This window comes from Asterias rubens, chromosome 6, assembly GCF_902459465.1.
Source record: "Asterias rubens chromosome 6, eAstRub1.3, whole genome shotgun sequence".
NCBI classification, from domain to species: domain Eukaryota; kingdom Metazoa; phylum Echinodermata; class Asteroidea; order Forcipulatida; family Asteriidae; genus Asterias; species Asterias rubens.
This window is the reverse complement of record NC_047067.1, coordinates 5,526,838-5,540,171: the sequence shown is the minus strand read 5'-3', so window position 1 is coordinate 5,540,171 and position 13,334 is coordinate 5,526,838. Positions and strand designations below refer to the sequence as shown.

At 37.8% G+C, this 13,334-nt stretch overlaps 1 protein-coding gene across 3 annotated transcripts in view; it reads right to left on the bottom strand.

Moving 5' to 3' along the window:
• The window catches only part of LOC117291219 (islet cell autoantigen 1-like), a 39,408-nt gene extending 26,211 nt beyond the window's left edge, over positions 1 to 13,197 (bottom strand). For all 3 annotated transcript variants that reach the window (XM_033772818.1, XM_033772819.1, XM_033772820.1), the window contains exons 1-6: positions 13,138 to 13,197; positions 11,524 to 11,608; positions 5,320 to 5,512; positions 4,654 to 4,726; positions 3,610 to 3,733; positions 2,681 to 2,879 (exon numbers count right to left, since the gene is read on the bottom strand). In XM_033772818.1, coding sequence (XP_033628709.1) covers positions 2,681 to 2,879; positions 3,610 to 3,733; positions 4,654 to 4,726; positions 5,320 to 5,512; positions 11,524 to 11,549 — 615 coding nt within the window. In that variant the 5' untranslated portion in view covers positions 11,550 to 11,608; positions 13,138 to 13,197. The remainder of the gene's footprint in view (positions 1 to 2,680; positions 2,880 to 3,609; positions 3,734 to 4,653; positions 4,727 to 5,319; positions 5,513 to 11,523; positions 11,609 to 13,137) is intronic.
• Positions 13,198 to 13,334: the final 137 nt, after the last annotated feature.

Here is a 13,334-nt window from a genome sequence, read left to right as displayed (position 1 = left end):
TCCAGTTGATGTTTGGCTGCTGCATTTTCGGTCATCTGCATACAGCGGGTGCATTTGTTTGTACGTCTGATTTGACGGCGAATCTCCATGTCAAATGAATGCAAGGTCAAAGGTGATAATGGACAGTGGGATTGAGAAATGGTCACCGTGGTCAAGTAGTCAGACTGAAGGGCTTGCAATCACAAGGTTGTGGGTTCAGAATCTCCCAGCTAACCGCTGATTTCACAATGACTAGAATAAATAACGTCTTCTAGTTACTGAAACCACCATATTTCTTGATTTGTGCAATTCATAATCAAAGACGTTAAATGAGAGAGATTGGCTGTTGCCAGCTCGGTGTGAATATCCCGTTGTGGGAGTTTGCGGAGTTCCCTTGACGGGAAGATCATCTAAACACATGCAGTCTAGGAAACCACTTGATATTAACGGAGAGTCAGTCAACCTGGTCGATATTTGACAACAGAGGGGGTAATTCACATTCTGAAAACAGAATTACAGTATGTATTGAGAGAGTTGCGACATAGAGGGAGCTGTTTTCTTTGGTTACATGGTTGCCTGATACTGTATTCATTTTCGAAGTACGTGATAGTGCATTTAATGTTGATTGAAGTAAAAATTAATACAGGTTCGTGTAAAGTTTATTAAGTATGCATTATTTGTGGTTAATGCATTTAACTGATTATTAAAAAATAATGCAATGCTTTCTTGCTGGTAGGATTTACAGGGAAAATATGGCCAGAGGAAACAGGTCTACTTTTTGAAGAAGAAAAAATTCTACATTTATACAACACGGAACTGGAAGAGGATTGTTATGATATTTCTTCCCAGCAGGGTCAAAATAAGGGGCAAGGTTTTCTTGCCATTCGTAGTTAAAGTCTTGTTCTCTTTCTGAATATTAAATAAATTAGATGAAACTGAGGTTTACTAAGGAAACAGACTAAATGCTGTCTTTGTTTTGTTTGTCGCTGTATTTTTTCATGTATGTACATGATATATGTGTGCTTTTATTAACTTTTTTTTTTTTTTTTTTAAATATCTTTTTCTAAAGTATATTCTTAATCGTTTATGAATTTAGTCTTTTATCTGTAAATTTAGAGATTCATTTATTAGTTTTATATTTCCCTTTCCTGTATTTGGCGATTCGTCCGCTGTTGGCTTTGATAATGAATTCAAATACATTGAGTGAGAAATTGTATTTGCTTATGTACATGATGTATGTATGCTTTTATTTATTGAGTTGTTTTTTAATTTATCTTTTTCTAAATTCAAGAATGTGTACATGTACATATAACTACACACATTGCGCTGTCTTTAAGCTGTAAGTCAACTTTATTCTTACACCCGCTCATCGAATACAGAAAAATAGAGTGCAGCCACATTCCAAATCAAACTCGGCCTCCGCTCTTATCGAATTTTGAATACAGAATGGCTTTGTTTTTTGGTATCTACTCTGGCTTACTTAATACCTAATTATTAACAGGCTGTCTTAACAGCACTAAATATTTGTTTACAAAGGGTATTTAAAGCTGCAAGAAACACCACGGCGAGCCCTTTCTCTAAGAGAAAAGTGTACTACTAGGTTCTATACGTGCATTAACACCACACAGGACATCTGAGTTCACATTCTGTCCAAACCCGAAGGATAAAGCAAGTTTTTGTCAAAAGTGACATGACCGAGACCAAAACCTACACAATGACCGACAGCGCCAGAACTTTGTGCACTAGACTTTTGGCCATAACGGAACTCCATGGGAAAGTATCCATTTGGAGGGGGGGGGGGGGTGTTAGGAAGCACCATGGCAACAAGCATGAAGGAACTTATCTTGAACCCTTTTTAACAATCACTTATCCTTGTGAAATACAGCCCAGTGAAGGCCCCGGGAGTTTTGTTACCCCATGGCTACCCCTGCTCACTTTCACATTGTCCCCGCCTACGTTCCTAATCCATGGGGTTCCAGCTGCACGTTTCAAGAATACCCCAAGGTTTTACTGCTTACCCCTACTCGAGAACAGGGGTGGCTATTTCCAGGGATATATATGCCCAATGGGAAACTTCAGACTATCTGCCAATCACCAAGAGAGGGCGCTCTTCACCAGGTAATGTCAACAACTTATGAATAGGAGAAGCATGAGTGACGGTCACTGACAGCAAATACCTTGTGTTTTGCGTGTTTTTGATTTTGTATTTTAGATTTAGCCAAACTGTATTTTGTTTTTCATAACACATTGCCAGCATAAACAAAACTGTTCTGGAACAGGACGTTCTGGACACAAGTTCCCCAAGGATAACAAGCGGTGTGCACGAGTTTTTGGGAGTGTTTCTTCTAGGATAATTAGCAAAAATTCCAAAATGCTGACCTACCAAAAATTGAGAAGAAATTTGAAGTTTAGTGGTATGACAATGTATCTGATTTAATTTTCAAGAGGCTGAGAGACTTCTAAATATTTATTGAGTATTTTTGAATTGTTAGCATTTACCATTGTTTGCTATAGTAGTTGTGCACCCTTACCTGGTAGGTCTGCTGCCCTCTAGTGGCAGTGACTCAAAAAGTCTCCCATTGCTGGGGAAGACTGGGGGTCAAACGATCACAGAGTGAAAAGGCCCATCTTTATTCCTGAGGGTTATCCCCCCGGGGAATAGAGTAGTGTGAAAAGGGTTTCAGTAAATAAGTTGTCTTACCTTTCTAAATTTCTCAAGTTGTTTGAAGGTGTCTGGGTCCAGCTCCTTGGAGATGTCTTTCATCCAGAGTAAGGCTGCTCTGTACTCTAATCGAGATCCTTCCATCCTATTGATCGTCATCAAGGTGTCCGAGATGGCTCGGTATCGGAATGTCTCAATCTCTTGATACAGACGGACGAGGGGCCCTCGTAGGCCTAGCCTGTGAGACAAGAGAAATGGATTGATAAGGAGGGGAAACAAGTTGAGATGTCAGGAGTTGTTTGTACTGGATACTATAATTATATTTATTACTATTTTTCTTGTAATGAAACAAGTATGCCTCATAGGTGAACTGTAAATTCACAGAACATTGCAGATCAATGGACGATAGCTTTTCTTGAGCGTAAAAAGGGGAACATGACCTCAGCGTACAGTGGTAGTATTTCATGTTATACAAGAGGGTCTATAGACACCTTACACAACACGGAATAATAATAATAATAATAATAATAATAATAATAATAATGATTACATTTATATAGCGCTTTATACTAAAAATAAGTTTCTAAGCGCTTCACAAAGTAAATATACACGATTAAGTAAGCAAACGGGAAAACGCTGAACAAAGCACACATACCATTTCCATAGTTTTGGGAGTAAAATCTTGTTCGCATGTTTGTGCATGATTTTGACCCCCAAATATGGGCGGATAGGATAGGGGGTATGGAGGTGCTACGCATTGTGCAAGTGCACCTGACAAAGGGATCCGAAGCCCGGTTTACACTTCCTACGAGTGCGCATGCGAAACAATTTTCGTCATTACATGGCTCGCAGGGAATGTTTTGCAGATCTCGAACACAGTTCAACTGTTGCGAATTGTTTGTTGTGAATTTGTGACGCATTCGCAAATGCAGAGAGTATGAATCAGGCTTGAGAGGTCTGGTACTCACCTCTGTTCTGAAGACACAATCTGAGCTTTGCCCACAGCTGCCATCATCTTCCCAGCTCTTGTCTTATCCTGGGAACTCTGTGATTTCAGGAAGCGGCCCATGGCATTCTCTTCCTGGGAGAGTGCTGTAAATGATAGAAAAGTTAAAAGATGTGTCAAATTTGAGAAATAATTTACCACGTTAAGTCACCACTCTCAACATTTCTCTACTTTCCTAGCAATTATTAGAGCACACTAGTCAAAACAATGAGAGAAAAAACGACTGGCTCTTTCAGAGCCAACACCCTCTAATTTTGTTCTATTTTTCAAGCAAGTTTGCCACAGAGGACAATATTTAAAATAGTTGAAATTAACTCAGAGGAGCTTACGGTAGGAATTGGTATTCCTCTCAGAACAGGCCAGATTGTAGGATGGAGGTAAGAAGTTCCAAAAAGATGAAGTACGTGGAATAAAGCAAATGGAATGTATTTTGTTCTACGTATAAGCAAATCAAGTGTATGGGTGAGAACAGGCAGGCAGAAAGCCTTGTTTGGCACTCAACATCCTGATAGGAAGAACCAGTTCTAACAAGATGGTGATAAATTGACCATGAAATTACTGACATTGTTTTTGTGGTGTAATCGAAAGAACACTCTTAATAAAGGGTGCTAGCTGATTATAATCCATAGAATTTTTAAATAATCATTCTTATTTCACTCTTTCATGCGCCGACCAGTCATTAAGTGACAGATTTATTCTGGGTGCATTTGATTAGCTTCCCTGTGTCGACCCTGCGATGCTCATTCGGGTAGCCCATGACAAGAGCTAATCAAACGATCACTCGCCTTTTCGTGGTGACATCATTGCACCTTGGGCAAGCCCCAAGTGACCCGTTCCACAAGCCAGGCACTTGGGGATGACCCCTGGAATGTTATTTTAAGGAACAGGGGGCAGACCGGGGTCCACCCGTGGAAGCTTATTGAACGCACCCTATGAGTGACAAAGTATCTTGGTAAAACCATTCAACTCCGCACAGGGTTTTATTAGGGTTAATATTCACACTTACCACATAGATTATCCTGGTATTTCTCAATAATTCTTAGCAGATCCATACATGTTTTCTGTATTGAACGGAACACCTGTAAAACAATTAACAAACAAAGGTCAGTTTGAATATTTTAACAACGACACCAATGTCCTCATACATTAACAGTATCAACAAAAACACCAGTTGTTCAAAGGCAAAGTATACCTTTGGTTTTGAGAACCATTTGATAGATTTATAATTCTTTTATTGTTGTTGTACAAATTATCCTATTAAAATTTAATCTTAAAAGTTGGTTGCAATTTGAGAATCTGGAGCAAATATTTCCGAGCAGGAATAATAATATAGGATTAGACAATCCGAGAAACGTTACTCTGATGCCTATCAACTGACTTCCATTTTTTCCTAAATCCTTTTTAAAGAAAGGATTCCAAAACTCAATCATGGGCGTTTACAAAAATGCTTTTCAAGTCATGTACAGTAAGTAGAAGCCTGGAAATTGACATCCAGATTTTAAAAATCATTTAAAAAAAAGGCTAACAAATTTATGTTTTCACAAACCCAGGTATTAAAAAAAGAAGAAAAAAAAAGAAGCTTTTTAGGAGAGGTCTGGCAACGGTCCCAAAGTGTCTACTAAACAATTCTAACATAAAAATGTCATTTTGGAGACGAAACCTAACAACTGACCTCAAGTTTTGCATCCAGCTCCGAATCACCGGCTACAACAAACTCATCCTCTTTTCTACCCAGCTTCTTGATGACGGCCTGCTTGGTGACCCAGTACTGCTTCTGAACTCTGTTGGCAACTGACTTGCCTCCTTGCTGCTGCTGTTGGACATGGCGGTCGTAGGCCGATGAGGAGTAACCACCGGAGTCCCAACTGGAGAGGATTAGAGCAGACAAATCAATCAGTTAGTTTTACCATCCAGAGATTTTGTTTAAGTTCTTAAAATGGTTTGACAAGTCTTGACATTTGCTAGATTTAATGAACAATCACAATCACAATCAGGATCTTTCAATTCTGTGCACAAAAATGTTTAAACATGGCGTGCACATTATTAGTCAGGCTCTCTAAGGCGAGTTGAGAACAAACACAACTTGAAGTGGAAAATAAGTGATTTCGAAAAAGATGTAAACATGTATAGCCCCTATCAACAACTGCTGGACTACATGTACATGTAGTAAGCACTGGTTTGTATCCTACAGTTGTACATTGACATTATAGACTCTTGTGATTTCTCTGAAGTTACTTTTAAAAAGTCTTTAAAGACTTTAAGCCCTGTCTGAGTCAAGCGACATTGGCTGTGGCTGTTTTCTACGATGACACATTGAAGAAAAGAACTTTTCAGTAATCCAGACTTTTCAATGTCGAAAAAGCGGTTAGTGTTAACTTGGACAACCTATAACCTTTTCTCAAAGATTATTTCTTTTCTTTGAAAACTTATCATGACTTTGAGATTTTCCTATCACATGCAAATTGTATTGTATGGGACAGTTGTTGCTGTAAAGTAAACATGTTGCTCATACATGGATCTTGGAGTTTTGCTTTATACAAAATGTACCTGTAAACAAATTTGACAGACGGAACCTTTAGTACACAAGTCAATGAACTAAATTATTTTGCGTAGTGAGGGATCGTTCTGTGGACCAAGGATGCGCTGGGTGGGCCAGGTTGTGATACCACTGAACTCAAAGCAGCAGCACTGGAAAGACGGGCTGTGGTAGGAGCAGTACCAGTTTTTCAAGGGGGTTATAAAAATCCTTGAGGAGGAGACCACAGGCAAAATGCCTAGATGTAAGTCTAGTAGAGAGAGTGAGTTACATACTTTCATGTACACAGTACAGACATGCCTGTCAATGGATGTTTTGTTAGCACAGCCCAGTGTGCATTGTGCATGATGTATTGTTGTACTAGGACCAGTGACTGTAGCCATGGTGGGCGGTGCCAAAGGAGCCTGCCCAGAACTTACAAATTTTACAAGCAAAAAACAGTGTGCTGCCCAGCACAGATTTCCCCAAGATAGTGCACTTCAGCAATGGTGGATTCTACACATACATGCACATCTAAAAAGTTGGATTTAAAGCCCACCACAAAAATTGGTCCAGCTACAACACTGACCATGACCAATGTAAGAAACCTACCTTGGCTCCGCCTGAGGTACCCTCTGGTACTCAATTTGTTTCCATTTCTTCATAATTCACAATAAAACAGGAAACCAGTTACTCTAGTTTATTCCAAAAGAGAAATGCCACCATGACATTCAAAAGTCAAAATCTACACATGATAACACCCCTAAAGGCCACCATCTTGCTTGAAGTTGTGCTGTAGACCGCTGTAGTTTGATACAACTTGTTTTAAAGTCCAGAAAGCCTTGGTTAAAACCAGCGAAGCGTAATGTAAAAAAAAAGGACTGGCCAGCTGACTGACTTCGTACAATGAGTTTGTGTTGGAGACCCAAAAGCAGACAAATGGGGACAACTCTTTGGAATCCGTTCACCCTTTTGAACGATTTTAGTACATTGTAGAACAGGCACCTAGCTGGAGACAATTCCATTGCTCAGCATACAGCATGCCTTTGAATATGGTTGATGTGGAGAACTTTGTGTCAGCAGTGTAGTAGGTTACTATCCAATAACATCATTGTACGTATTTCGAGCTGATTTTACTAAGCATTGTTTTTTTTCTCTGCATCAGAAGCCATAAATTGCAGACCAGATGGTTCAATCAAAATGAAAATAAGCTACAAAAACAGAGTACTTATCGGCTTCCGTGTACAGTGTACATGCTCTGCAATAGTCTGTTGGTAAACCCTCATGTAAATTGTGTTTCAGAGCATTAATTTATGTTAATTAAACAGCGTACATGTACATGTAGTAAAATTTTCAATTAAAAAGCAAAGTACAACAGATAGGGATCCAATCAGTCCATTGCAAAGTTACATTACTTCTTAGGGCTACAATGCATGGACCGCTATAATATAACAATGGACTTTACAGTCAACCGGTTCCAGGCTATCTCCAGACAAGGAAAGTATTCTCAGTCAAAATTTCACATTGATTTATAGTTTCACACTCTACAGGCTTAACAACTCTTAATTTGGAACTTTGTTTGACACTTTCCTAGTACTTTCCTATGTAGAAGTGCATACCGCTAATCGACAAACATGTGTAACAGATGTTGACAGAACAGAACTGATTGTTCCATTGCATACTTTTCGTCAGAGCACTTTTTAGGTCTAGTTTCACACACTGTGCCTCCAAAAATCAACCGATAGACCTTAAAGCCACCGTCCTCAAACTCAAAGCTCACATCGGAGATCCTCCTTCCATACAGACTTTCAAAAAACTTTTAAAAACCTTCCTCTTTTAAATTTCTGTTTAGCTTCTATTTCTAGGTTCTAGGTTTTCTGTAAAGCGCTTTGATCTTGATAAAGGTGCTATATACTCATTTATATTTATTTTTTATTAATACTAAAAAATCATGTGTGTTTTATGTGAAAGAAGGATGACTACTGCCTCAATCCTCCAAAACCAATCCATCGATTGGTAGACTACAGCAAGTAAATGAAATGAATGATCCCAATCCATAGCATCTCCTTCAGCTAGATGTAAGCCTGGGCAACCAATGCGACTAGTGTCATAGTTGCGACTATTGATTGCTTAGTCGAGTCGCGACTACCGTTTTACAACTGCATAATTGTGCAGCCATGACTAAAACTACAAAAACAGTCGCCACTACATTTTTGGTGAACCAATCGTGTCCCTCACGACCATTCCTGACAACATAATTTACTTACGAAACACAATCAAACATCAGTAACACATCCTTCAATCCTTTCAGCCTGAATTCTTCTATTGTGTCAGTGGCAAACATACCGCAATGCATCTTGGTAATTACATGTAGAAATTAGACGCAAATAGTGTCAAAGTTGCGATTACTTAAGGTGACTGGTCGAGTAGTAAATTTCACTAGTCACCAAGGCCTATCCAGCTATGTCAGCCCTCATATTAAAAATCCACGCATTTTGAATGCAGTTTGCACCCAATTCTCAATTAACCATGCAAAGGTAAAACTTGCAAATTGTACATGTTGTAGAGGTACCATAAATATCCTTCAAATCCTCTGGTTGATTGGAGGACTGAAGTTAGGATTTTAACAAAACAATAATTCCTCTTATTTTTATGAGCTTTAAAGCCACATATGTGGCTTTAGAGCTCATAAAAAAGAGAGGAACTACATTTATGTAGGAAAAATTGGAAGTTATTTTTTGCATCTGGACAGTAATGACCGATCTATATCAATTTATACAAAACAGCTGAACACAAAATGTATGTTAATTGTGTTCAGTTGATATATGTATGCATTTTAGGCCTGGGCGATTTATTTGAATATCCGGTTAATGGCGAATAGGTTTTCCTATCCGTAACCGCGAATGCCTGATATATGTATGCATTTTAGGCCTGGGCGAATTATTTGAATATCCGGTTAATGGCGAAAAGGTTTTCCTATCCGTAACCGCGAATGCCTTTTTTTTCTTAACCGGATATCCGCATAGGGCGCGAATAGCTATTTATAAACCGGATAGTTCTGTAATTACAACCAAGTAACCGGATATTCTTTTAATATCCGAATATCCGCGGACGTCGGGCGACAACTTATAGGAATGTTTTGTCTGAATCCTTATGAAACTTCTATTAAGACAGCATAAAACAGCATAAATTAAGTATTTAACTATGCTCAACTCCGTGAAGAGTTAAAACAATGACATTTCTGACGTAATTTGTTCAAAGATTACGAAAGTTTTCCTTCACGTAAGCTCAATCACGATCAAAAGAAAAAGCAAATCGCCATCTTTAAATTAGATCCGGTTATTTTTATGAATGAACCGAGTGACACTGTCTAAAACTAATATCAATCCGCCCATAAGATCTCATTCACAAACGAACAGCGCCCTCTAACGGCAAAAAAATGTTTTGTTAATTATTTTTTTAATTTTTTTTTTTAATAGCGCCTTCTAGCGGCAAAAAAAAACTATTCGAATATCCGGTTAATTTCGGATAGTTGGCCAGCGGTATCCGAATATCAAAATTTCACTATTCGCCCAGCACTAATGCATTTCACATTGATATCTGTCGAAAGCAAACAGCACTGAGTCATCTGATGGATTAGCTCATGTAATAAACGGATGTGAAGATAAAAGGATGTACGTGTCTGATTAAATATAATTTACAATCCACAAACCTCGCATCGTACCGTAGTATGTCAAAGGTGTACTTGTCACATAACAATTACAATTAATACAGTATAAAAATTAAAATATGCATCAGTAGCATTACAGTTTAAAGGCACTGTACCATCAAATCGGACTTGAAATACAGAAACTAACAGCCCATTGACAGGAGAAGAAAATTTCATTGTCCAGCGACTCAAAGAGCTTTTTGGTCAAGATCTTTATTTGAAACATTAAGTGAGCAATGTAAATTGTGGAGAAAAGATGTGGAGGAGTGTAAAATGACATTCAATGGCGACTTTGAAACGCTAGGTGGCAGCAGACTTGTACCAGGTAAATGTCCATTGTTTACATAGTTTTGAGCATGCCCATATTAACAACTCTAAGAACAATGGATTTACCAGGCAAGTCTGCTGCAACCAAGCATCCCAAAAGTCTCACATTGGAAAGATATTAGGAGTAAATAAATGTCAACGACAATCAGAGCAAGTTTCTGTTGCCAATCAAGTACCCCTGAATGATGGAGTAAGACTTTCTTTTAAAGCGATGGACGAGCTGTTTGGTACTTGTCAAAGACCATTATTCTCACTTGGTGGTGTATCCCAATGTATTGTTAAATAAAATTTTGACTCAGATGGTCATCAAAGTTTCAAGAGAATAAATGAAAGAAAAAACACCCTTTTTTCACAAATTTGTGTGCTTTTAGATGCCTAAACACTTGTTTTAACTCTATCTAGTCTACTCACTTTCTGCTATTTCATCCCACTTTTAATTGATTAAAAACCTTGTATTAAGCGCTATATAAATGCATTTTATTATTATTACTATTATTAAACAAGGCTTCAGGCCTTAAGTCTTTTAGTATTTGAGTACAAAATGTACCTCTTTTCTTAAAGCTGTGAGCTGTTTTTTTCTCACAATGTTTTCCTATCAGCAGCTTTCCATTACTCGTTACCAAGTAAGTTTTTATGCTAACAATTATGTTTAGTATAGCTACCAATAGGAAACAGTGCCTGTAAGGGAGTGGAAATACCAAGTGAGCAGCACTATTTTGAAATCTTTGAAATGTAGCATGTAATAATGTAAAAGATTACCATGTAGTCAATACAAGAGACGACTAGCTCTGACAACATGATGGGGAGGTTCTTCTATACAGGGCTTAATTTTTTGGGGGAAAAACTAAAAACTTTTCTTGAACCAGAGAGTTTGTTACAGGAACAGAATCAAAATGAGAAAAACACCATGTTCATGACATACATTTCAGCTGTTTGTGGAAAAACAAAAAGCACTATTTAGGCTTATAGAGAAGATTTATCTCATACAAAAATATTTCTTTTATGTATCAATAGGCGTACTAAATGGCATTAACAAATATTTGTATTATTTTTAATGTAGTGAGGTGTATCATAAAATATGAAAAAACACCACCTAGTTGCAATAACGTAACCCTCCTCCCTCCCTGAACACCACCAAATTTGTACGGTCTTAAGTTTACTGGCCCTTCACTGAAATCACTGGCCTTGGGCCAGTGGTCCAGTATAAAATTTGAGCCCTGAACTATCAAGCCTGTGTATGAAGTGTTAGGAGAAGAAATGTTAGTGAAAAGGTAGAATACAAACAAGTAACATCTCAGCATTGTGAGACTGTATCTTATTCTTACCCACTACTTCTTTCCATTCTATCCATTGCAAATTACACGTGTACATGTACCTCCTTGTACACAATTAATGGTTGTCAAGTCCTTCCTGTGAAAGAAAACACAATCAGTAAATTAGACCCTGTTTGATGCTCATCTGGCAACAATGCTAATCTGACAAATATAACTTTGGGTGTTAATTTTATATTATTTGTTTTGCGGTCACCCTGACAGGGTCCCGAGTGGTTAGATGTATCCGAGTATTGACCCAGTTCACCTGGCGTCATCATCAGAATAATCTTGGATGCGCCATTTTGGTGGTCAATGTAAACGTGTGTTGTTCAGAGAAGTGCGCATTTTAGGCGACGTGGCGTTTACACCTAAACCTATTGACCACCAACATGGTGAGCGTGGCATCAGTCGCCGTGTTTGACGCGCGTGCAAGGGGTCAATACTCAGACCGCAATATTTCATTAAATGGAGAAAGCATAATTTTTATGACAATTTATATTTTATGGCGACACATCATTTTAAATGTGTGTTTGAGATTTTGTAAGTAGCAATCAAAATAATTTTTCAATTTGTTTCCATCCTCGGTCAACAGTACTGAGTACAACACCAAGGTTTTGCGGGGAAACAAATCTTTGGATAACTTTCCGTATGGCGCCACCACTTTTTCACTCAAAAAGGGATATCTCTCTGAGGCAAATTAGATACTATATTATTTCATAGCGAATGAAAAAGTGGTGGCGCCATTCGGAAACTTTTCCAAGTCTTTAAAAAAAAATTAGTATTGATAGGACATGTGACATTTCATGAGGAAAAGTTTCCAAATGGCGCCATCAGTTTTTCATATATAGTATCTAATTTACCTCAATGAGATATCCCTTTCTGTAAAAATGAGTGAAAAGGTGGTGGCGCCATACGGAAAGTTATTCTTTCATGATAGTGACATTACAATATCGAACAGAGGAGAAGGAGAACAAACACTGTCAACCCCTTTTCTACAAACCAAAGTATACTTTATGCAGGTACCACTTTATGAATGTTTATTTTCTGCTAAATTAAAAATAATTTACGTCATTCATGCATCCACGAGCCAAAATCAAACCAAACTTTATCATAATCTTATAGTACAACTTATACTTATAGTAGTAGTATTGGTAAAAAATCATGGTGGTTTTTAAATTTAGGTTATTTTGTTTGGTAAAACCACCTTCATATTTTGTATATTTATGTTTCGTTTTTACAACACATGCCAACAATAAACAAGCTGTGCTTCCTGGTTGTGGGTTACTCTACAGTTTCATACATTATTTTAAACATTACGTGTACATGAACTTTTGACAAATTGGTGAACACTGTGGAAACATTTTCATTCCTCTTAAAATGGTGGAAATAAGTGAACTGAACTGTAAAACATTTGCATTTTATTTTTAAGTTGAACTGTTTCCATCCACAGCACACGTCACACGGAACACCAGTACCAGGGGAAAACCAAATACAAAAGGGTATAAATATTACGTAAACAAGGTTGTTACTTGCTTTAAATAATACTTGTAATAAATGGGACACTGGGCAAACCAGTATGGCCGTGTTACATAGCAAAATCTGGTAGAACACAGTGAATTATCTTACCAGATTCTGTTTTATTTGCTGTTATCAGTCGCCATATTACTTTCCTCTCGTCAGATGTTGCTTACGTTTTTCGTGGTTGGGGCTAACTATTATGAAAGAGGGGGGAACAAATTTAACCGAAATCTTATTTTGCTTGTTAATCAATGTGAGCATAAATTTTGCCATACACTCTTGCATTTTTTAACACGTAAAAACAA